Source organism: Eptatretus burgeri, chromosome 14 (genome assembly GCF_056783735.1).
Source record: "Eptatretus burgeri isolate ZD-2024b chromosome 14, Ebu_testis_v1, whole genome shotgun sequence".
Taxonomy (NCBI): domain Eukaryota; kingdom Metazoa; phylum Chordata; class Myxini; order Myxiniformes; family Myxinidae; genus Eptatretus; species Eptatretus burgeri.
The window spans coordinates 46,816,603-46,841,084 of NC_140974.1; the positions used below are offsets into that span (position 1 = coordinate 46,816,603).

The window sequence follows — 24,482 nt, forward strand, 5'->3', positions numbered from 1 at the left end:
GAGATAGATTGTATATAAAGGAGAGTTTGTGAATGTAAAACTCAGTGTGGTTTTGGGAGCTCTTCATTGTTGGTTGAGCATCCAACACCAACTCTGCTGGCGTGTGGTCCTTCAATAAAGCTGCATTTTGGTGAATCCTCTTCTGTTGACGCTCTTCATACCGGGCCGGAGAACGGAGTCTTCACACTTTTACCATGGCTTGCTGACGACAAATTTAGATTTTCAGTAGGTTTGTCCTTACAGAAAAAACCCTTCGGTTGTTCTGTATGAACAAAACGGGGGACTGTGGAAACTGGATTATTTATTGAATTCATAAGGAGGTAACAGTGCCAAATAGCTTTAGTTGAGTGCTTCAAGAAAGAATTTAATAAATATATGCTGTGAAAACTAAGAGAAGGCAGAATATACACATTCCTCTGTAGTCGTAAACAATCTTGCAAAACCTTATCTGTCTGATGACCATCTGAGTCAGCAGCAAGAAATGACCATCCACCCCCCAAACCCCCTCCCAGGGCTATAAGCAAACTCAACAACAGACCAATTATCCTTCTATGTTGCAATTTTAAAATCCACAAAGTTCTATCTGTTGTTTTGACACACCGTGGTGAGACTGCATGAATACATTAATATTCTCTGTTGAGTTGAGTCTTCGGCTTGCAACGTCGTTGCAAGCTGGGGCACAAGATTGTCTTTTATTTTATTGAATGAACAGCTTGTATTGAACTACAGGTTTTTCTGTCTTGAGGTGGCTGGAATTGCTCTCACAGCTCCAAGGAAGAACTAGTCTGCTGGGTTATCAAGGTAGAACTCATATTCTGGGTCCTTGAGGAAGAACTCGTGTGCTGGGTCTTGGTCGTTCAAAATGGAGCAGCGGTGAAAGGGAAGGAGAAAAAAAAGTTAAAGACAAAGTTGGAGTGTAAATTTATTTGTATTGTCATGAAGTCATGCAGCGAACAGAAATGGTTAATGTTTGTAGTTCCCTTCATGAGTGACATTGAGAGTCACATAGACAAAGTTTGTAAAAATTTGTAATGTAAAGCAAGAATCTTGGCAACTTACATTCCAACCGATAGGATGGTTTCATTTGAGTGGGTTGATTGGTGAGTGATGTGATGGAGATGCAGCCCAGTGGCTTCAGATCGTTTTCATCGCCCCCTTGACATCCTGTTGAACATTCTGGTTTATCTGGCTCCATCCAGTTATTCTTCATTGAGGAGTCTATCGTCCCTCCTCACAAGGTACTTCGTATGCTGATATATCATTTCTCGTGTAATTATTATGCGTTCCTCCCCTTCGTTTATAATGTACTCAATACATTCCTGCTTTCCCACAGTTTTCTGGCAAACGATGAGTTCACACCCACTTGGCACAGAAGAACAAGCCTCCACATTCTCTCTTGCATCTGAACTGTGATCAGCTACATTTTGTTCATCATGTCTCCTCTTGTGGCGATGTTTCTTGCGAGCACCCTTCTTTTTGAAACGTTCGAGACGTTTCTTCTCCAGGGGCCCCTCATTCAATTCCCCGAACTCTCTTAATGCATACTTCACCTTTTTTGGCTTTTGTGCCCTGTCAAACGTCACAACAGTTGTTTTGTCATTGAATTTCAATTTTTTTTTCTCAGTGACATCACTGTTTTGGGAGAAAATCATAGTTTTGTCAAGATTCACCTCCCCCTGAGGTTTCTTTCTTGTGAGACAAGATTTTCCATTTGGGGAGCTTTTCATGGAGTTTTTCTTCTTGTCTGTGAAAGAGTTAACAAAATCATTACCAGATGGAGTTACATACAATCCATTAAATTAATTTCAATTTATTTTATTATTGGTGTACTTTAGTGCAATGAATCTGATCTCAATTCCAGAAGCTTTCACTTACAGCACTTTTTGAAATGTTGACTCCGGAAGCCATTGATGATCTGTAGCACAAAGAGCAGCAAACAATATACATGAGAAGAGGACCTTGTGTGTTGGGATATTTTTGTTGGGTTGTTGTTTTCGGATATATTTTTGAATTTGAAAACTGACATTTCTCAAGCTGGACTGAGCATAAGCACAACCCCATGGCGAGTCCTCTGCCAAGAATCGATGGATCCTTGAGCATAGGACTTCTTGCTGTTGAGCATCACTTGTTCAACCTTAAATGGAATTTTGTTTGGGACTGCATTTTATCACTTGGACTTTTTCATCCCCAAATCAACTCTGGATTGGTCTACCAACAAGATTGTTAACGATATCCCATGAGCTCATATCACTTGCATACCTTGGTGATGAGGGTGAGGCACCCAACAAATCTAATGAAGATTCTGCAATTCGACATTTCGTTGTACCAGTGTCGAGTGGCAGCACGGCGGCTGAAGTGCTTGTTCCAGAAGGATGTTAATCCTTTAAACAAGAGCAAGGAGAGTTTTAAAAGGCTTATTCTTACTACATTGATCGAAAGATAATGGAGGAGATCATACATCCATCAAATGGGGGATGAGGACGTTGATATAAATATCTGTGTACTTGAATGTGAATGACAATCACATTGGTAGACAATTAACAAAAATGAATTTGAACTCATGTTGCTAAGGCACCTGTCTTCCTAAACAACATGTTGTCCAAGAGCATTAGGGTTTAACCTGGACATTTTTGGTAACAAGCTGATTTTTTTCAGGAAAGGTCCAGGAATGTGTGTGAAATAACATACTAAAAGTCCTCATGAATCCTACTTGAGCGTTTTCCGCAATCCAAAATGGCGTCCAAAATGGCCGCCATTTCCTGTTTTTCTCATAACTTTGCAAGTAGGTTTACCTATAACACATTTTAAATGTCTACACATATGTTTTGAAGTATAAGGAACTCAATACAATACATATCGGAAATTTTGAAACACACAAAAACGAATAAAACCGCTTAAGCTCTTTCAGAAATCCAAAATGGCGAGAAATTGCTGCCGTTTCTGGTTTTACACCAAGGTACTTCAACACGCACTTTAAATGTCTTAATATATGTTTTGCGACTCAATGAAATGAATCATATACTTATTGGGAATTTTTCAAAAACACGCATTTACCAATAAAAACACTTGAGCTCATCCTGAAATTCAAAATGGCGCCCGAAATGCCCCTTTTCCTGTTGTTGTTTTCTCATAACTCTGCAACTAAGTAACCCAATAAAGCACACTAAAATGTCTTTATATATGTTATGGGAGTCAAGGAATCTAGATAAATTCTTATTCGCAGATTTGAAACACGCATATCTATACCAATAAAACTACTTGAACTAGTCCCAAAATCCAAAATGGCTCCAAAGATGGTTGCAATTTCCTGTTTGTCTCATGACCCTGTGACTAAGTTAACTCAATATGCACTTTAAATCTCTAAATATATTATGTCTTGAGAAATAAGGAACTCATTCAGATACTTTGAAGTACAAAGGAAACAATAAAACCGCTGAAGTTCTTTCTGAAATTCAAATGGTGCTCAAAATGTCCGCCACTTATCAACACACTGCTGTTTTAGCCTGTTTCAAGAGGCAAAGACATTCAAAACAAGATCATGCTAGAGATTCAAACCTCAAAAGTTTCAGATGAATCTTTACCTTATGCATGCACACACCTAGTTGCATCAGTCATTGTCTTCATCGTCGGATGCTGTATCTTCAATGTTGATGTCCTCTGAAGTTGGGGTAATATCATCGTCGGCATCTATAAGAGTTGGTGCTGTATTGTTGCAATTGAGACCACTGCATTTACTGCACATTGAGGTACAAAAGAGCCCAAGTTTCTTGCAGTTACATGTCATGCTTCTGCAACCATCTGGTTTACACCCACATGCCACCATGTTCAGCAAAGTGTCGGGTGCAACAGCAATGTCTGTTTCTACCGGGGTAAGAGTCCCGTCCTGAAATCGCCAGCCCCATTCTGTTGGAGATAAGGAGTTACCCATCCATTCCTGGACGGTAAGATAGGCGCGATATGAATGTTGCTTTGCTGCAGCACTAGTTGGAGGTAGACTTTCTAGCTGAAAGGATGAACTCAGGGAACTGCGACCGATTGCCCGTTTGTATGCGATGTGACGGTAGTCATCAAGAGATTCAAAACTGCTGGCTCCATAAAGCTTAAGAATGAAGCCTTCCCCAGCTTTTTCCACCTCATCATGGGTGCTTCCACTGTTTGTGAAGGTATCCAGCAAGTCGTAGTCCCGCTTCTTGTGCACCATGTTGAAAGCTTTACGCTTGCCCTGACGATAGATCGCAGAGACCGTGTCACATCCCGTCACAGCATGAAGAAACATCAAGTGATTTCTTGTGTCCCCTATGGCATGCTGAATCTCATGAATGTTGGAGACCGTGACAGGATTACTGCGGCATAGCATGTACACATCTGTGGAAGAGGTTGCCCGAGCAACTAGCATTACCAGTAAGTCTGTGTCCGTACCAACGACAGCAACTGGCACATGTTCTGACTCTGCCAGTGCTAGTGCTGTGGAGACAATCAGGGTGTCGGCGTCTGCTTCTGCCTGGACTTTTGGAAGAACTCAAGAGGTCTTATTGGTACTTGCGTGCTTCAGCATCTCTTAAGATGTATTCTAATGAGTTCCTCATACTTCAAAACATATATGTAGACATTTAAAGTGTGTTTTGGGGAAACCTGCTTGCAAAGTTATGAGAAAAACAGAAGAGGCGGCCATTTTGGACACCATCTTCGATTGCGGAAAACGCTCAAGGAGGATTTATGAGGACTTTTAGTATGTTATTCTAGACATATTCTAGACATATTCCTGGACCTATCCTGAAAAAATCAGCTTGTTACCAAAAATGTCCAGGTTAGGGCCTATTTTGACCTAATGCTCTTGGACTAATGAGCGTGGGGTTTTGATGGGAACACCGGCAGATTAACCCAGAGAAAATGGTTCTTTGGTTCCACTCAACACAAATGGAGATAAAGTTAAAAATCATCAAAACCAGAAAAGGTAATTTACCTGAAGCGAATAAAACTGATGTGTGGTGTCAGTTCAATTAAATCTGCAGTGTCATCATGTAAGGCAAATAAAAGAAGGAAATGAAGAGGAACAGTAACACTGACTTACGTTGGTAGAGATTTGGTATCCAGTGCGTTTTTTAGGGCTGCAATGGAATAGAAAGAAGAATAATCTCAAATAGGATGAAGATTCACACAAAGATCGATGTGTCAAAGATTGAACTCTCTCTCTCTCTCTCTCTCTCTCTCTCTCTCTCTCTCTCTCTCTCTCTCTCTCTCTCTCTCTCTCTCTCTCTCTCTCTCTCTCTCTCTCTCTCTCTCTCTCTCTCTCTCTCTCTCTCTCCCTCCCTCTGAAAGCTCCACTCAACTGTGGTCCACTTTCGCTTGTGAAAACGCAGGCGGCGGTGAACCGGTTGAAATGGTGTAAAGCTCCAGGGATCTGTGGCATCCATGCTGAACTTCTCAAGGCTGGTGGAAATGCTGCGCATGCAGTTTTGTGCTCTGCCTGGAACACAGGCATCATCCCAACTGACTGGAAGAGGGGCCTTGTTGTCCCTCTCTGGAAAGGGAAGGGTGATCGCCAAGACTGCAATAACTACCGAGGGGTGACGCTGCTCTCAGTGCCGGGCAAGGGCTTCACTCGGATAATTCCTGAAAGGGTTCGCCACCATCTGCATGAGCACCAGCGTCCAGAGCAGTCAGGCTTTACACCAAAGAGGTCAACGATTGACCGTATCCTTGCACTTCGGGTCCTCACCGAATGTAGAGAAGAGTTTTGGCAGAGGCTGCTTGCTGCCTATGTTGATCTCTGTAAAGCGTTCGATTCAGTGAATCGGGATGTCCTCTGGAGGATTCTTGGTCTTCGTGGGGTGCCACCAAAACTGATCGATCTGATCTCTGAAATATACTCTGGTACTGAAAGTGCTGAGATGTGGTGATACCATCTCTGATTTATTTCCAGTTGCTGCTGCGGTTTGTCAGGGGTGTGCACTGGCCCCCACACTTTTCAGCACTTGAATGAACTGGATTCTGGGGTGGAGAGATCAAGCTGCAGTGCATCATTTGGAAATGTCAAAAACTTTGACCTTGATTTTGCAGATGATGCAGTCATATTTGTGGAGACCCCGGATATGTTTTTGGAGGCCCGCGTTATGCTGATTGAGGAGTCAGAGCCGCTGGGATTACAGGTTTCCTGGGTCAAAACTAAGATCCAGGCTTTCAATGACATCTTGGATGCTGCTATCTTGTCTGTACCTGTTTGTGGTGAGGATATTGAGGTCGTGGAGAGATTCACTTACCTTGGCAGTGATGTTCATGTCTCTGCTGGCTGTGAGTTAGAGGTCAATAGACATGTGGGTCAGGCCTGGGGAGTCATGGATTCACTGGATCATGGGTTATGGTGCTCTTGGTACCTGTGCAGGATGACGAATGTCCGAGTCTTCAGGTCCTTGGTGCTTCCAGTCTTGCTCTACAAATGTGAGACTTGGACTCTGACCAGGGATCTGGACTCTGGTCGGACTTTGTGACCAACGAGCGGTTGCTGAGAGAGACTCAAATGACATTTGTTACCTGCATCGTCCGTGAGAATCAGCTGCGCCTCTCTGGACATGTGGCTCATTTTCCTGATGCTGATCCTGCTCAGAAGATTCTCTCAGCGAGAGGACCTCGTGAGTGGAGGAAGCCAATGGGCCGACCGCGTATCTCGTGGTTACAAAAGGTCGATCGGCATCTGAAGGAGATGGGCATAGGCCAGGCATCTGCCTGGGGGATGTCCAGACGGAGGTCCCTGGAGTACCGGTGGAAAGTGGACGCAGCGACGCGCTGCTCCGGTACATGCTCCCGCAACTGACCTGACCTGCTGCACCGCTAACCACAGCAACAGTGAGCCTACACACATTTAGAAGGCTTTTATTGACAAAACAGCAGCCCACCCCTTGGCAAAAGGGATCAATCCAGGGACATATTCTTGGCTCCCTGATTGTCATCAGTGTGGAGTGGATTCCTCTCGGAGATGAGTTGCTGGACCATCCCGTGATGGTGTGTGTGTGTGTGTGTGTGTGTTTGTGTGTGTTTGTTTGTGTGTGTGTTTGTTTGTGTGTGTGTTTGTTTGTGTGTGTCATGTGTGTGTGTGTCATGTGTGTGTGTTTGTGTATGTGTGTGTGTGTGTGTGTGTGTGTGTGTGTGTGTGTGTGTGTATACGGGATTTGGTACAATGGTGAAACTCGTGGAAGGGAGCCTTCTTTGATCTGAAAGTCGCTACTTTCCGATCCAGCATCCGTGCACTCATGGGTGAACAAACATGGCGGACAATGGCTTCAAAAATGAGCGTCTTCTCCTGCCCAGTTAGTACAGAGATCAGTGGAAGCCTCACAACAGCGTTCGATGTCCCGGAAACAGCCACAGACAAAAAATTGGATCCACTTCACAGTCCGCAGATTCGTTCCTACCCAAAAACAAAAACAAAAACAAAAACAAAAACAACAACAACAACAACAACAACAACAACAACAACAACAACAACAACAACAACAACAACAACAACACGTTATTTTAATTCAATCGCATTTTAACGATGGAATTCCCTGCAGATGAAACACAAAATTAATTATAAAAGTAAACGTGTAAAATATTCTGAAATATCATTGCAAGATATTTTGAAGAAGCACACGAGCGTCACTCGAACTAATAGAAGAAGAACCGCGGAAACCGGAAGTATTTGTTCCGCAACGATGGCTGAGAACGAGGGTCCTCCGATGCGGGACGTGAGGGTAATATTACGTTTGAAATATTCTTCATACTTTGCACGGCGGTCACATTGGCGTTATTTATTTGTACATATAAACCATACGCAATCGGTACATGTATTTTTCTCTCTGGAATCGTCGCCATCGTTGGAGAGAGGCGGGAAAACGGATCGAGGAAACCTTGTAAATTAGGAAACTGTTTCTCCACTGCAAAGTTTTTTGTGGGGGGAAGAGACTCTCTCAGGGCCTGTAGTCGAACCTTCATGTCGATTCCGATTTTTAGACCAAGACGGAGCTGTTTACTTCAAGTTTGTTTTGGCAATACCTTGATCCTGAGCCTTGAAGTTCGGCGTCATGCATATCCGACCCAGCTTTGCCCCTGTGCTATCCTCGCTTTGCCCCTGTGGAATCCTCGCTTTGCCCCTGTGGAATCCTCGCTTTGCCCCTGTGGAATCCTCGCTTTGCCCCTGTGCTATCCTCGCTTTGCCCCTGTGGAATCCTCGCTTTGCCCCTGTGGTGTCCAAGCTTTGCCCCTGTGGTGTCCAAGCTTTGCCCCTGTGGAATCCTCGCTTTGCCCCTGTGGTATCCTCGCTTTGCCCCTGTGGTATCCTCGCTTTGCCCCTGTGGAATCCTCGCTTTGCCCCTGTGGTATCCTCGCTTTGCCCCTGTGGTGTCCAAGCTTTGCCCCTGTGGAATCCTCGCTTTGCCCCTGTGGTATCCTCGCTTTGCCCCTGTGGTATCCTCGCTTTGCCCCTGTGGAATCCTCGCTTTGCCCCTGTGGTATCCTCGCTTTGCCCCTGTGGTGTCCAAGCTTTGCCCCTGTGGAATCCTCGCTTTGCCCCTGTGGTATCCTCGCTTTGCCCCTGTGGTATCCTCGCTTTGCCCCTGTGGAATCCTCGCTTTGCCCCTGTGGTATCCTCGCTTTGCCCCTGTGGAATCCTCGCTTTGCCCCTGTGGTATCCTCGCTTTGCCCCTGTGGAATCCTCGCTTTGCCCCTGTGGAATCCTCGCTTTGCCCCTGTGGTATCCTCGCTTTGCCCCTGTGGAATCCTCGCTTTGCCCCTGTGGTATCCTCGCTTTGCCCCTGTGGTGTCCAAGCTTTGCCCCTGTGGAATCCTCGCTTTGCCCCTGTGGAATCCTCGCTTTGCCCCTGTGGAATCCTCCCTTTGCCCCTGTGGTGTCCAAGCTTTGCCCCTGTGGAATCCTCGCTTTGCCCCTGTGGTATCCTCGCTTTGCCCCTGTGGAATCCTCGCTTTGCCCCTGTGGAATCCTCGCTTTGCCCCTGTGGTGTCCAAGCTTTGCCCCTGTGGAATCCTCGCTTTGCCCCTGTGGTATCCTCGCTTTGCCCCTGTGGTATCCTCGCTTTGCCCCTGTGGAATCCTCGCTTTGCCCCTGTGGAATCCTCGCTTTGCCCCTGTGGTATCCTCGCTTTGCCCCTGTGGTGTCCAAGCTTTGCCCCTGTGGAATCCTCGCTTTGCCCCTGTGGTATCCTCGCTTTGCCCCTGTGGAATCCTCGCTTTGCCCCTGTGGAATCCTCGCTTTGCCCCTGTGGTATCCTCGCTTTGCCCCTGTGGAATCCTCGCTTTGCCCCTGTGGAATCCTCGCTTTGCCCCTGTGGTATCCTCGCTTTGCCCCTGTGGTGTCCAAGCTTTGCCCCTGTGGTATCCTCGCTTTGCCCCTGTGGTATCCAAGCTTTGCCCCTGTGGTATCCTCGCTTTGCCCCTGTGGTGTCCTCGCTTTGCCCCTGTGGTATCCTCGCTTTGCCCCTGTGGTATCCTCGCTTTGCCCCTGTGGTATCCTCGCTTTGCCCCTGTGGCGTCCTCGCTTTGCCCCTGTGGCGTCCTCGCTTTGCCCCTGTGGAATCCTCGCTTTGCCCCTGTGGAATCCTCGCTTTGCCCCTGTGGAATCCTCGCTTTGTCCCTGTGGCGTCCTCGCTTTGCCCCTGTGGAATCCTCGCTTTGCCCCTGTGGTATCCTCGCTTTGCCCCTGTGGCGTCCTCGCTTTGCCCCTGTGGAATCCTCGCTTTGCCCCTGTGCTATCCTCGCTTTGCCCCTGTGGAATCCTCGCTTTGCCCCTGTGGAATCCTCGCTTTGCCCCTGTGGAATCCTCGCTTTGCCCCTGTGCTATCCTCGCTTTGCCCCTGTGGAATCCTCGCTTTGCCCCTGTGGAATCCTCGCTTTGCCCCTGTGGAATCCTCGCTTTGCCCCTGTGGTATCCTCGCTTTGCCCCTGTGGAATCCTCGCTTTGCCCCTGTGGTATCCTCGCTTTGCCCCTGTGGTGTCCAAGCTTTGCCCCTGTGGTGTCCAAGCTTTGCCCCTGTGGAATCCTCGCTTTGCCCCTGTGGTATCCTCGCTTTGCCCCTGTGGTATCCTCGCTTTGCCCCTGTGGAATCCTCGCTTTGCCCCTGTGGTATCCTCGCTTTGCCCCTGTGGTGTCCAAGCTTTGCCCCTGTGGAATCCTCGCTTTGCCCCTGTGGTATCCTCGCTTTGCCCCTGTGGTATCCTCGCTTTGCCCCTGTGGAATCCTCGCTTTGCCCCTGTGGTATCCTCGCTTTGCCCCTGTGGTGTCCAAGCTTTGCCCCTGTGGAATCCTCGCTTTGCCCCTGTGGTATCCTCGCTTTGCCCCTGTGGTATCCTCGCTTTGCCCCTGTGGAATCCTCGCTTTGCCCCTGTGGTATCCTCGCTTTGCCCCTGTGGAATCCTCGCTTTGCCCCTGTGGTATCCTCGCTTTGCCCCTGTGGAATCCTCGCTTTGCCCCTGTGGAATCCTCGCTTTGCCCCTGTGGTATCCTCGCTTTGCCCCTGTGGAATCCTCGCTTTGCCCCTGTGGTATCCTCGCTTTGCCCCTGTGGTGTCCAAGCTTTGCCCCTGTGGAATCCTCGCTTTGCCCCTGTGGAATCCTCGCTTTGCCCCTGTGGAATCCTCCCTTTGCCCCTGTGGTGTCCAAGCTTTGCCCCTGTGGAATCCTCGCTTTGCCCCTGTGGTATCCTCGCTTTGCCCCTGTGGAATCCTCGCTTTGCCCCTGTGGAATCCTCGCTTTGCCCCTGTGGTGTCCAAGCTTTGCCCCTGTGGAATCCTCGCTTTGCCCCTGTGGTATCCTCGCTTTGCCCCTGTGGTATCCTCGCTTTGCCCCTGTGGAATCCTCGCTTTGCCCCTGTGGAATCCTCGCTTTGCCCCTGTGGTATCCTCGCTTTGCCCCTGTGGTGTCCAAGCTTTGCCCCTGTGGAATCCTCGCTTTGCCCCTGTGGTATCCTCGCTTTGCCCCTGTGGAATCCTCGCTTTGCCCCTGTGGAATCCTCGCTTTGCCCCTGTGGTATCCTCGCTTTGCCCCTGTGGAATCCTCGCTTTGCCCCTGTGGAATCCTCGCTTTGCCCCTGTGGTATCCTCGCTTTGCCCCTGTGGTGTCCAAGCTTTGCCCCTGTGGTATCCTCGCTTTGCCCCTGTGGTATCCAAGCTTTGCCCCTGTGGTATCCTCGCTTTGCCCCTGTGGTGTCCTCGCTTTGCCCCTGTGGTATCCTCGCTTTGCCCCTGTGGTATCCTCGCTTTGCCCCTGTGGTATCCTCGCTTTGCCCCTGTGGTATCCTCGCTTTGCCCCTGTGGCGTCCTCGCTTTGCCCCTGTGGCGTCCTCGCTTTGCCCCTGTGGAATCCTCGCTTTGCCCCTGTGGAATCCTCGCTTTGCCCCTGTGGAATCCTCGCTTTGTCCCTGTGGCGTCCTCGCTTTGCCCCTGTGGAATCCTCGCTTTGCCCCTGTGGTATCCTCGCTTTGCCCCTGTGGCGTCCTCGCTTTGCCCCTGTGGAATCCTCGCTTTGCCCCTGTGGAATCCTCGCTTTGCCCCTGTGGCGTCCTCGCTTTGCCCCTGTGGAATCCTCGCTTTGCCCCTGTGGAATCCTCGCTTTGTCCCTGTTGTAGCCTAGCTTTTCCCCTGTGGCGTCCCAGCTTTGCCCCTGTGGCGTCCCAGCTTTGCCCCTGTGGCATCCTTGCTTTGCCCCTGTGGTATCCTTGCTTTGCCCCTGTGGTATCCAAGCTTTGCCCCTGTGGTATCCAAGCTTTGCCCCTGTGGTATCCTAGCTTTGCCCCTGTGGTATCCTCTTGGTGTTCTGGATCTGAATGTCACCCGTGCTGCGTTTGTTCAACATGCTCAGTTAAAGTTCAGGTCTGCATCAAATGTATAATATGGTTTTCAATTGCGTTCGGGTCTTGTTTTAAAGACCTTGATTGATGAACTTTTGGGAATGTTGTGATTTTTTTATGAGTTGCCACTTTTGAGAGTTGTGAATTCCAATCATTAACTATCTATCCTCTGGGAGAAACTGTTTTTCCAAATTATTTGCTTCAATTTGCATTGTTTTTAAGCCTCGTCCTGTAATAATTGTTGTGGAGTTCGTTTCTATAATTTGTCACCAGTTTTTAATGGTTGGTACTTCAGTTTCTTAGACCCCCAGGAGTGCTGAACCACTATATATATATATATATATATATATATATATATATATATATATATATATATATATATATATATATATATATATATATATATATATATATATATATATATATATATATATATATATATAATTTTCTTCCCTTTAAATTTTTTTTTTCTGCCAATGTCCGAGCTGCATCTCGGAGCCGTCCGAGACTTTCAGAATTAAATTTTGCATCAATAATGCAGGATTGACATATTTTTGACCTTGATCTAATTTTAAGGTCATGACCTAATTATGGGAATTTTTACTTCAAAATTTTTTTATTTTATTTTACCATAACTCGACTAATTTTGTACAATCGGAATGAAATTGCCCTCTCTAGATAGCCTCGACTAGAGTAAGGCATGTTCCCCTTAATTTGCATCACTCGCGGAAACCCCTGCTCTCAAGGTGGGAGTTTCTGTGTGTGACGGTGGGAGTGTGTCAGTCCACAGAACCAGGATGACCTCTTTGTGTCCAGGGAGTCAAAGAAACGTAAAATTGTGAAGGATAGCACCGCAATCGATATCGTAATCACCAGGATGATTCATGAGTTGAGGAAAGTGTGGGATAAAGACACCGTACCGTAATCGCCATTATTGTAATTGTATTGTTATCACCACTGTGAGAGGTGAGGTAACACAAAGTGAGAAAAGCGTGTCATAAAAACGGCACGGTAATCGTCAATATTGTAATCACCTCAGTGTTGCGACTATGCCACAAGTGAAGGGAAAACCGGGCACACCCAATTGGTCAGTGCTGCGACCAATCGAAGATTGAATATTGCCAACTTAGCTTTAGCCACACAACCTCGATTTATGATTGTCGATACCTTCAGAGTTCAAGGTGAAGGTCAAATAGTGGTCTGAAAAAAAATTCGTGTCTTGCCATGTGTGGAGTCTCAAAGATTGCTTGGCCTTCCAAGGTGCTTTTTTGCATCATAATAGTGTACTTCCATTGAAGTTGTCCACCTGATATTTGATTCGTGTCCTTGATCTAGCTTTTTGGATTGTGACCTAATTAACAAAAAACACCTTTTTAAATATATGTTTTTTTTTAATCATGATTTTAATAATTTTCCTCCACTTTTCTTGATGTTGAGTTTTAGGGATATTGTAGATGGGACACATTTTCTCAATTTGCACTCTCTCCCTAAATGTTGAAGATCAAGCTCAAAATGGCAATCTGAAAAAAATCGGGCCATCATTGGATCGTGGGCAGGAAGAGGCTTACCCTTGGCGATGGCTTTTTGATCATAGGTATCTGGTGCATTTTGAATTCGTGACCTCTGGTGTTATTTTCTGGAGAGGAGTCCTCTCGGCCATGAAAGAGTTTTGTAGATTTTGATCACATCAACTCTCCATCTCGGGTATGAAAATGTTGGGAGACCAACAGTTAGCTATGAGGTCGCTCCGCAAGATATTTTTTGCAGGTATTATTAATGGTCACAGCTACCTCATTACCTACCATGGTGAATTTGAATTTTGTAGGTTTATCTTTTCAAGATGATTAGTTTACATTTGTTGCCATTTAGTGGAAGTTGCAAGACATTAGCTCACATCATTATAATTTGGTTTTTGTTGTTTGTAGTAGTTTGTAGTAGTTGTTTGTTAGAGTCATTCTTCTTCCCTTTCTTGAAGAGTGGAACTACTGTATATTGGTTGCCTTCCAAGTGGTTGGCACATGCAGTTGCAAAGAATTTGAATAATTCCTCAAATGGTATGGCATTTTAGTGCTTCATTCTTAAAACAATCTTGTATGTGGTCCTGGTGACTTATTCTGGTCGAGCTTGTCCACAATATTGATGATAGAATGTTGTTGAAACATGACGGTGCTCAAGGGAAATGGAAAGCATGATCTTCAAAATGTTTGGTCCTTGGTGGTGGTCGTATGGCAGCTTCGCTGCTGGGGTAGCTATCATTTCTTGAAGCGCGACTGTGTCGCTGATGCAGTGCCCCTCTACCAGTACACACACTGGAACTGGTACTCATTTCGCCGACCTCGGAAGGATGACAGGCTGAGTGAACCCCCTGGTGTATTAATTCAGTGGCTGCCGGGGCTTGAACTCAGGACCCTAGGATCCCAAGCCGCCACCCTAACCACTGAGCCACCAGGCTACATTTGGTCCTTGATAAAACTATTTGGTCCTTGATAATATATTCTGAGTTGAAGAAATCGTTCACGGTTTCTGCTTTGTCAATATCATGATCAGCGATTGTCTCATCATCCTTCACTAAATCTCCAGGGGCAATATGGAATTTGGTCTGACTCTTGAAGTAATTCCAGAATCTCTTTAAGTTTGCCTTCACTTCTGATGCCAATTTATTTTCAAAGACCACTTTTGCCTTCAAAATGGTACTGGTCGCTGTATTCCTGGCTTTGTTGTAAAGACTCCTTTTTTTGTGCAGTTTGTTCACTGTTCTTTTTACCTCTGACAGAGGTTATGGTGGACAGAGGTGATGTTTTCACCCCTGTTTGTCTGTCTGTCTACGAGCAAGATATCTCAACAAGTTATGGATTTGGACAAAATGGATTTTTTTTTGTTGACTCAACGTTCAAATATATCGAAGAGTGGACAACTCGGAAGCTAATACTCTATCACCTGAACTATCATGCCATTCTTTCTCTCCCCCACACTTCCCCTCCTTTCTTCAATATTTCTCAGCAGCCCAATGTCTTTTTTTGTTTTGTTTGATATAACAGATTTCGCCGTATGCATTTCTCAGAACTGAGGTACAGTATGTCACGAGTCTGGTCCTCAGGACCAGCCAGACTCGTTGAAACCATTTTTGCAGGAATATATTTGAGTGGCAATTTCATTTGCAACTACATAGTGCATTGTAGCTAACAGATTTATCCTGTGCAGGTGATTCACTCGATAATTTGTATCCAAATGAAATGGTCAAGGAAGCACAAGCGCTGGTTAGGCAAAATATAAGCTTGAACTTGTTGAAAGAGCGAGTTTGTCTTTCCTTGATTGTCGTCTTTTAAAATCAACGGATGTCTGTGTGTGTATGTGTCTGTTTAAAAAAACGGAAAAAAAATTATCCTCCTCTCTCCTTCTGCCACATTCAGGATTTCCAGTTCAAGCAGATGAAACGGCTGCGCATCTTGGAACCCCCAGATGAGTTGCCGTGTGATCGTGTCTCACTGCTTGCAGTTTCCAACCGCTTCGGCTTGGTGTTTATCGGTGCACCTAACAGCCTGCGTATTCTCAGTTCCGCTGCGGTGCAAAACACCAACACTATTGGTGGAGACATTAATGAAGTCGGTATGTTGTGAAGTTATTTTTTTCTTCTTTGTCAAGAATCACTGCAACCATTGCCAATTCGATCATGCTGAGAGGTTGTTTTGAGAGTTGGGGCCATTTTTTTTGAAGTGGTCAAGACTAATTGTTATGCAATCAACTCGAAGTGTATTTCTTTGTAATAGTTTGAAATTAATGCTTTTTATTTTTAATAACCGAGCTGCGACTTTGCCCTTTATTACCTCCGCCAGCGAAGGTGAAGATGGTTATGTTTTCGCCCCTTTCTGTCTGTTTGTCTGTCTGTGTGCAGGATATCTCAAAAAGTTGTGGACAGATCTGGATGAAATTTTGTGGACAGGTTGGGTGCGTGACAACATACTGATTAAATTTTGGTGAAGATCCAGATCCATATCCGACTACGAGAATTTTTAAGTGATTCTTCACCATCCGTGAAGGATGCATTCTACGCCACACTCGAGTCTGTGGTTGATCAGTGCCCCAGACGAGATACACTTCTAGTCTTGGGGGATTTCAATGCATCGACTGGAACTGATAGGGACAGTTATGAGGTGTGTGTTGGTCCCCATGGGTCAGGAACTATGAACCAGAATAGCACTAAGTTCCTTGACTTTGCAAGAAGTCATGGACTTAGGGTGGCTGGTTCATGGTTTCAGCGCCCACAAGCTCATCGCTGGACTTGGTATTCCAATGCTGGCGGTGTGGCAAAGGAGATTGACCATGTCCTCATTGACGGTCGTTGGAGGATGATCCAGAACTGCAGGGTCTACCGGAGTGCTCAGTTCCTCAATACTGACCACAGGCTTGTTGTAGCAACTCTAAAGCTGCACCTTAAATCCTGGAGAATGGTACCATCCCAGCCTAGGCTGGATGTTGCCAAGCTCAGGGATGAGAGAGTAGCTGAGGAGTTTGCGAACAGGCTGAGTGGACACTTGGGGGGTCTGGGTGCTTTGGGGGGGTCCTGAAGAGTTGTGGAGCACCTTCAAGACCACCGTCCTTGATGTTGCCGGTGGATGCCTTGGAGTTCACCGCAGGGCAAAGAAGAATTTTGTCTCTCAAGGGACACTGGATACCATTGACCAGAGTCGCAGGGCCAGGCTGAATGGCAGAGCTGAGCTGTTCAGGGAGCTGAGGCGTAAAACTGTACGTGCACTGAGGGTGGACAAGGAGGCCTATGTGCGAGGAATCTGTGAGGGGTAGAGCATCACCTGTGGACAGGTGATTCTCGTCCGCTTACAGGGAATTCGCGCATTACGTTCATCCAAGCCCATCCCTCGGAGCACTGCAGTTCGAGCAGAGAGTGGTAGGCTCTTGACAGAGGAGTCTGAAGTGAAGGCCCGCTGGGCCGGTTACTTTGAGCGGTTGTACCAGGCTGATCCCCCAGCTGTCGAGTTGGACGTCAAGGGTGTTACAATCCCTGTTGCTGACCCTCGAATCAGCTGTGGTCCACCATCGCTTGTGGAAACACGGGCTGCGGTGAACCAGTTGAAACGGGGCAAAGCTCCAGGGATCTGTGGCATCCATGCTGAACTTCTCAAGGCTGGTGGAAATGCTGCACTCGCGTCGTTGCATGCAGTTTTGTGCTCTGCCTGGAACACAGGCATCATCCCAACTGACTGGAAGAGGGGCCTTGTTGTCCCTCTCTGGAAAGGGAAGGGTGATCGCCAAGACTGCAACAACTACCGAGGGGTGACGCTGCTCTCAGTGCCGGGCAAGGTCTTTGCTCGGATAATTCTTGATAGGGTTCGCCACCATCTGCTTGAGCACCAGCGTCCAGAGCAGTCAGGCTTTACACCAAAGAGGTCAACGATTGACCGTATCCTTGCTCTTCGTGTCCTCACTGAACGCAGACGAGAGTTTCGGCAGGGGCTGCTTGCAGCCTATGTTGATCTCTGTAAAGCGTTCGATTCAGTGAATCGGGATGTCCTCTGGAGGATTCTTGGTCTTCGTGGGGTGCCACCGAAACTGATCGATCTGATGTCTGAACTCTACTCTGGTACTGAGAGTGCTGTGAAGTGTGGTGGTACCGCCTCTGACTTATTTCCAGTTGTTACTGGAGTTCGTCAGGGATGTGTACTTGCCCCCACACTTTTCAGCACTTGTATGGACTGGATTTTTGGGAGGATGTCGGAGAGATCAAGTTGCGGTGCATCGTTTGGCAATGTCAAGATCTCGGACCTTGATTTTGCAGATGATGCAGTCATCTTTGCGGAGACTTTAGACATCCTCTTAGGGGCCCTCGAGGTGCTGAATGAGGAGTCGGAGCCGTTGGGATTACGGATTTCTTGGGTCAAAACAAAGATCCAGGCTTTCGGTGACATCTTGGATGCTGCTGTCCTGTCTGTGTCTGTTTGTGGTGAGGATGTTGAGGTCGTGGATAGATTCACTTACCTTGGCAGTGATATTCATGTCTCCGCAGGTTGTGAGCCGGAGGTCAATAGACGTCTGGGTCGGGCCTGGGGAGTCATGGATTCACTGGATCATGGGGTGTGGCGCTGCCGGTACCTGTGCGGGAGGACGAAAGTCCGAGTCTTCAGGTCCTTGGTACTTCCAGTCTTGCTCTATGGGTGCGAGACTTGGACTTTGACCAAGGATCTGAGATGGAGACTTAATTCCTTTGGTACCAGGTCTCTTCGGAGAATCCTTGGCTATCGCTGGTCGGATTTTGTGTCCAACGAGCGGTTGCTGAGAGGGACTCGGATGAGATTTGTTACCTGCATAGTCCGTGAGCGTCAGCTGCGGCTGTATGGACATGTGGCTCGTTTTCCTGACGCTGATCCTGCTCACCAGATTCTCTCAGCGAGGGAGTCTCATGAGTGGAGGAGGCCAGTGGGCCGACCACGTGCCTCATGGTTGCAGCAGGTTGACCATCATCTCAAGGAGATGGGGATGGGCCTGGCATCTGCCTGGGGGATGGCCAGACGGAGGCCCCTGGAGTACCGGCGGAAAGTGGACGCAGCGACGCGCTGTTCTGGCACATGCTCCCATACCTGACCTGACCTTCACCATTGAGAGATAGGGCCAAAAATAATAAATAGCACGATATCTTAAAAATGTATTGGGCCCGATATGTTCTCGCGGGTCAAGCATTGCGTGGCGGAGGTATGCGCTCAACCCTACCCTACCCGAGTGCCCTTCGAGTTTGCATATGTCATAGATGAGCAAATTGATTAAAAAAAAAACACGATTGATTTGTAAATGCTGATTAAGCAAAGCCAAATACTAAAATACTCTTTTTCCACAGATGCTAAAAATCAGCTAATTGCATTTTGTGTGTTTCTAGTATCCTTTTTAGGTCATCTCTACCGAGATGACCTTATAAAGCCAGACCAAATGTCCGTCCGTCCGTCCATCCGTCAATTTTTCTTTCCGTTCTTGATGAAACTTAGTATGTGGGTAGAGGTCGATGAGTGTTGCACAGCGATGATACCCAAGGACATATTTTTTCCCGGATTCGAGGTCAGGGTCAAGGTCACGAGGTCACGAAAGTTGTGAAAGTCGCCATTTTCAAAACCTATCTAGTCTGTCATTTTAGGAGATATCTGGCAACGGTTCATCGATTATGATAGTAAAAAACATTATAAATATGACCCCTACACGGGGAGTAATTTTTTACTTTTCCTTTTCCTTTTTACTCCATATTGTACACCCTTCCACATTTAAATGTCTGCTGATAATCTGGAAATGCCAGTTTTCAATGCAGTACCACTTTCGATCCCCCCCCCCTCCACCCCCATGTACTTTGTATAAATGGTAACAATACATACTTTTTGTAAATATTTGTCAGCTGGCGCTTTGGAATACTGCTATAATGCTAGCAGAATATATATATATATATATATATATATATATATATATATATATATATATATATATATATATATATATATATATATATATATATATATATATATATATATATATATATATATATATATATATATATATATATATCCCAGCAGGGGTACCGGTGCAACCCGGTGCTGTTGGCATTTTGAAGAAATCAAGTTTCTTTTTTTTTGCCATTTTCTTTGTGGGGGCCGAAAACACTTCCCCACACCACAAAGGAATGGGGTCGGGGATCACTTAATATTACCTTTCACATTTCTACAAAGGCTTAGGTATGATAGAGCGGAGGGTGATTGCAGAACCACACTTCAGTATTTCTTAGATCATATAATGACCAGTGGTTGGTTAAGACAACACCAGTCCGTCATAAAATATATATATATATATATATATATATATATATATATATATATATATATATATATATATGAGAGAGAGAGAGAGAGAGAGAGAGAGAGAGAGAGAGAGAGAGATAGAGATAGAGATAGAGATAGAGATAGAGATAGAGATAGAGATAGAGATAGAGATAGAGATAGAGATAGAGATAGAGATAGAGATAGAGATAGAGATAGAGATAGAGATAGAGATAGAGATAGAGATAGAGATAGAAATTAGAGATAGAGATAGAGATAGAGATAGAGATAGAGATATATATATATATATATATATATATATATATATATATATATATATATATATGGAGATTGATTGGTGGGGCGGGGCGGGGGGGGAGTATTTAGGTTGGTCTTATCAATCACTAGCTGAAATACCCGGTAATACCTGGGAAATTTGCCCTATTTTTCTCACGCTAGTTAGACTGAGGCATTACTTTTATGGAGAAAGTTAGGAAGGCTTCTTTTATTCCTCAGATTTATGGAAGGAAGGCTTTATGCTGCCGTAATCCTCAGAGAGCTCATAGTTGAAGGCGGCCTTGAGCCACTCAATGTTTCTAGCAGCAGTGGCAAATGTCCTTGATGTCCTGCCAAAACCCAGACCGAGAAAGCTGGAACGTGAGTTTTGTGCTTCTCTCGCCCATCGGGGCGACGCTCTCTCTCTCTGCAGCCGACTCTGCTTGCCTGGCTCGTTCATGAGCAGATCTATCAGCAGTAAGACGTCTCTCTCTCTCTCTCTCTCTCTCTCTCTCTCTCTCTCTCTCTCTCTCTCTCTCTCTCTCTCTCTCTCTCTCTCTCTCTCTCTCTCTCTCTCTCTCTCTCTCTCTCTCTCTCTCTCTCTCTCTCTCTCTCTCTCTCTCTCTCTCTCTCTCTCTCTCTCTCTCTCTCTCTCTCTCTCTCTCTCTCTCTCTCTCTCTCTCTCTCTCTCTCTCTCTCTCTCTCTCTCTCTCTCTCTCTCTCTCTCTCTCTCTCTCTCTCTCTCTCTCTCTCTGCAGCTGACTCCGCTTGCCTGGCTCTTTCATGAGCAGATCTATCAGCAGTGAGCTGTTGCCGTGCGCGTGCAGTTCGAGAATTCAAATAACAGGAGGAGAATGTGTATGTTTAAAAAGTCAACGAATACGAACATTTTGTATTTCAAAAAACCCTAGCGTTTTTAACCATGAAGCCTTTTGTTGCGATTAATACGCCGGCACACTATTCGAAAGCATTTTTTTTTTTTAATGGAATTTTATTATTTTTATTTTTTTATATATATATATTTTTTCAATTTTATGGAAAGCCACTTAGCGCATCCTGGAGCTGAATGTTAGGTCTATATGTGTGTAAAGTTTCATCAAGATCAGTTCACTGGTCTAGGAGCTTATTGGTTACAAACAGACAGACAGACAGACAGAAGGACTGCCATTTATATAGTAGATATTATATATATATATATATATATATATATATATATATATATATATATATATATATATATATATATATATATATATATATATATAGTCAGACCTTACAATTAGCGGACCCTGCCTCTTCACAGTTTATAAAATGCAGCCCTGTGCTTCACGTATTTGCGGGTTTTTTTGCGTGCGTATTGACGGGTGTTTTCACGGGATTTTTGATTTTTTTTTTCCCCTCATGAATCGTGAACCGGCAGGAACCCATCCCCCCTTTCTCCATTGAAAGAATGCCCCGCTATTTGTAGATTTGATATTCGTGGCATTTTCCAGGAATGTATCCCCTGTGAATAGCAGGTTCCGACTCTATCAATTGAACCCCTTAACTTGATGAGCCAGTAAGGCACAGATCGAGATGTATAACAACAAATTTTGCATGACCTGTTCGCAACAAGCATCGTCTGACATGTGAACACATTCTCTTCCCTGCTAATCACCAGTTCGTCGGTGAGGTTCCACTAAGGGAGGATAATTTTAACAAAAAGATCAACTCTGACCCTGAATGTGACACGACATTGACGTCATGCGCACAGGTATACCAACACCGCCTCCAAACTACTCAGGTCTTTAAAGACCAAGATTTATGGTCACAAGTAAATGAATGCAGAACTGCTGATGTGAGTTTCACCCTTGTGAACTCGCCAGGACAGCATACTACCACATCGTTGACTTGTGACCATGCATGACAATGACACGTGGATATGGTGATGACACCGGTGCCGCCCAAACGAATAATTCACCAGCTTTCAGGCCACCAATGGTGTTGTGCCCTCCAGCTCCTTGTGATGGGTAGTGCCATCCTGGTCTTATTTTGTGAAGGTGGGGGATGAAGGATTACAGACCCGCACACCAGCCGCTGATGCATACAAACTGGCACCAACTCTTTGCCTTGCCTGGTCATACAGGGAAAACACTTATAAACGACACTGTCCTACCTAGGTTCTATGAGTCTCTATCAACTATCCCGTTTCTCACGGCATACCTGAAAACAGTACAACTTTACCGTAACAAGTCCCTGGCTACAGAAAAGCGATCTATCCTACACGTATGCAGGGACCATGCAACTTAACAACCAAGCTGATACCTACCCCATCCAACATAACAATATACACACTGCTGTGCAAAAGTCTTAGATATTTTGCATTCTTCTTCTCTGGAACAGAAGGAAATGAAAACGTTGTGTTCATTGCAAATACACCTTAATGAAAAAACAGAAAGAAATCTTATTCAAATAATCTAATTTATACACAATATTCCTTGATATAAGGAGTATGTCCTCCCTTTTCCTTCAAAATCATTGAAATTCTTCTCAGGACCCTTTCAAATATTGTTGTAAACTCTTGTGGAATGGTGTTCCACGCTTCTTCCAAACATAGTCTCAGTTGTTCAGATTCTTATTTTACTTTTTCTTTCTCCTCCAGTCCCATACAGCTTCAACTAGAGGGGGAGCACTCGGTAGAGTGCAAAACCTCCGCCGCCAATACTGCTAGGTCACTCAAGTGAACTTGATATCCTATTCATTCAATTTGACGTCAACAGTGCTCACAGAGTTATAGTTTGCAACTTTCCCTTTTACTTTTAACTTTTACATACTCAATTCATTCGTCATCACTAGATTCCTTGAGACAGAAATTGATTTTACGTGGGTATATCCACCTGAAGTTCCAAAATCAGCCGCAATTATAATTTTGGCATGTTTTTTGTTGGAAATCACTTATAACATGTAGAAATGCAAAATGAGGAATCTAAATTTTGTTGGAAAAAAATTTGCAAAATTTTTTTCTCTAACTTTTTTTTTGGTGGAGGGGGGGGGGGGGTTGGAAATCACTTAAAACATGTAGAAATGCAAAAAAAAGAAATCGAAATTTTGTTGAAAAAAAAGTTGCAAATTTTTTTTTTACTCTAACAATTTTTTTGGGGGTGGGGGGGGGGCGGGGGTTGGAAATCACTTTAAACATGTAGAAATGCAAAAAAAAAATAATTCAAATAGTTTTTCAAATTGGCCGCCATAGCGGCCATATTGGATTTTGGACCAAGTCCAAAATCTAATGGCATGATCCTTGGACCAGACCTAACCCCCCCACCAAGTTTCGTCGAAATCCTTCGAGGAGTTTTTCCATAATACTGTTCACAAACAAACAAATAGAAAGGGGTGAAAACAGTAACCTCCATCCATCTTCAATGGCGGAGGTTAATGATATTGACATCTGGACTTTGAGGGGCCATTATATGATTTGAAGGACTTCAGCTTTGCTTCTTTTTTTTGGCAAATAAGTTTTAATTATTACAGCTGAGTGATTTAGATCATTATCTTGCTGTAAGATGTTTAGACGAATAAGTCTTTCTCTTTCTGGGGATATCATGGTGGATTAACATTTCTTTATACTTTTCTGCAGTCAATATATCATCAATTTTTAGCAATTTTATTTTTGAATCTGTCAGGGGAAATCAATGGAATGTAGTAAGTTGCAGAATAAAAATCAAGATTAGGTCAAGTTACAAAATAGTATATTCACTAAGCTGTCTGATTTTGTGTGTGATTCTCCAGAAACTTGATTCCCACAGCAGACTTATGAAAAGTAGTAAAAAAAACAAAACAAACAAAACCCTAACCAGTAATTTGATGCACAAGGAATATGGTTTATTCCGAGAGCGCGAGCACAACCAATGGCTCTGCTCACGCCAATCGCAGCTGCATCGGATGAGCATGTCTGAATGTCGATCCTGATTGCTGGTACTAAATACCGAATAACAGTCCATCGAACAATCTCTCATGGGTGCGGTCAAAGTGAAATTTGATTTTTTTAAATAAAAAATTTGTGAAAAAAACAAATTCACTAAAAATTCAATCCCCGGCAAAAACAAAATGCCGGTCATCTCATGTGCTTGTGTGCACCTTTGGAGAAACTTTCTTTAATGCTGCGAAAGATTGTTGAAATACAGATAAGATTGCAAAATTTTTTTTAATCAAAAAAATGACTTAAAAAAACAAAGGGTGTGTTTGTCATTGTACATACTGCCATGTTTGTGTACTTACTTTGTAGGTGAGCATACGTGGACATTGCAATCGTGTTAAAATATCGCGTGTCCGTCGGTCTGTCAGTGTGCTCCATTCTTGACTGAAACGGCTTGTCCAATCTCCACCAAATACTGCGTACATGTTCGGGATACTGAGGGTCAGGTCAAAATAATCAAAATAATCCCTGCCCCTTCCCGATAATATTGGGTCATACCTGGTGGAACGTTTTTCCATCTTTCAACTTTGCTCCAGGTGGGAAGCGTGGGGATTTGTGATGGCATGCCGTTGACTTTACTCGAGATGGTTTGAAGTGCACGTCCCATGGATAC

General features: G+C 45.0%; 2 protein-coding genes and 1 long non-coding RNA gene across 5 annotated transcripts in view; 2 read left to right on the top strand and 1 right to left on the bottom strand.

The window, feature by feature from the left end:
- Positions 1-1,113: 1,113 nt before the first annotated feature.
- Positions 1,114-1,791, top strand: LOC147013101 (uncharacterized). Its single transcript, XR_015051200.1, has 2 exons — positions 1,114-1,238; positions 1,334-1,791. It is a non-coding gene; the product is annotated as an uncharacterized LOC147013101 (long non-coding RNA).
- On the bottom strand, positions 1,200-7,000 carry LOC147013102 (uncharacterized). 3 transcript variants are annotated; one of them, XM_085854686.1, is made up of 5 exons: positions 5,331-7,000; positions 5,072-5,108; positions 2,260-2,381; positions 1,876-1,915; positions 1,200-1,744 (listed from the first exon to the last, which is right to left on the bottom strand). In XM_085854686.1, the coding sequence occupies exons 3-5, from the start codon at positions 2,314-2,316 to the stop codon at positions 1,200-1,202; spliced, it is 642 nt and encodes a 213-aa protein (XP_085710812.1). In that variant the 5' UTR covers positions 2,317-2,381; positions 5,072-5,108; positions 5,331-7,000. The 3 variants fall into 3 exon arrangements, with proteins under 3 accessions (XP_085710812.1, XP_085710811.1, XP_085710810.1); XM_085854685.1 differs by lacking the exon at positions 5,331-7,000 and having other exon boundaries at positions 5,072-5,241; XM_085854684.1 differs by lacking the exons at positions 5,072-5,108; positions 5,331-7,000 and having other exon boundaries at positions 1,524-1,744; positions 2,260-5,056.
- Positions 7,001-7,639: 639 nt separating this feature from the next.
- Positions 7,640-24,482, top strand: part of LOC147013103 (nuclear pore complex protein Nup214-like) — a 29,911-nt gene continuing 13,068 nt past the window's right edge. Inside the window, exons 1-2 of the mRNA XM_085854677.1 lie at positions 7,640-7,730; positions 15,247-15,442. Of these exons, the coding sequence (XP_085710803.1) occupies positions 7,692-7,730; positions 15,247-15,442 (235 nt within the window). The 5' untranslated portion in view covers positions 7,640-7,691. The remainder of the gene's footprint in view (positions 7,731-15,246; positions 15,443-24,482) is intronic.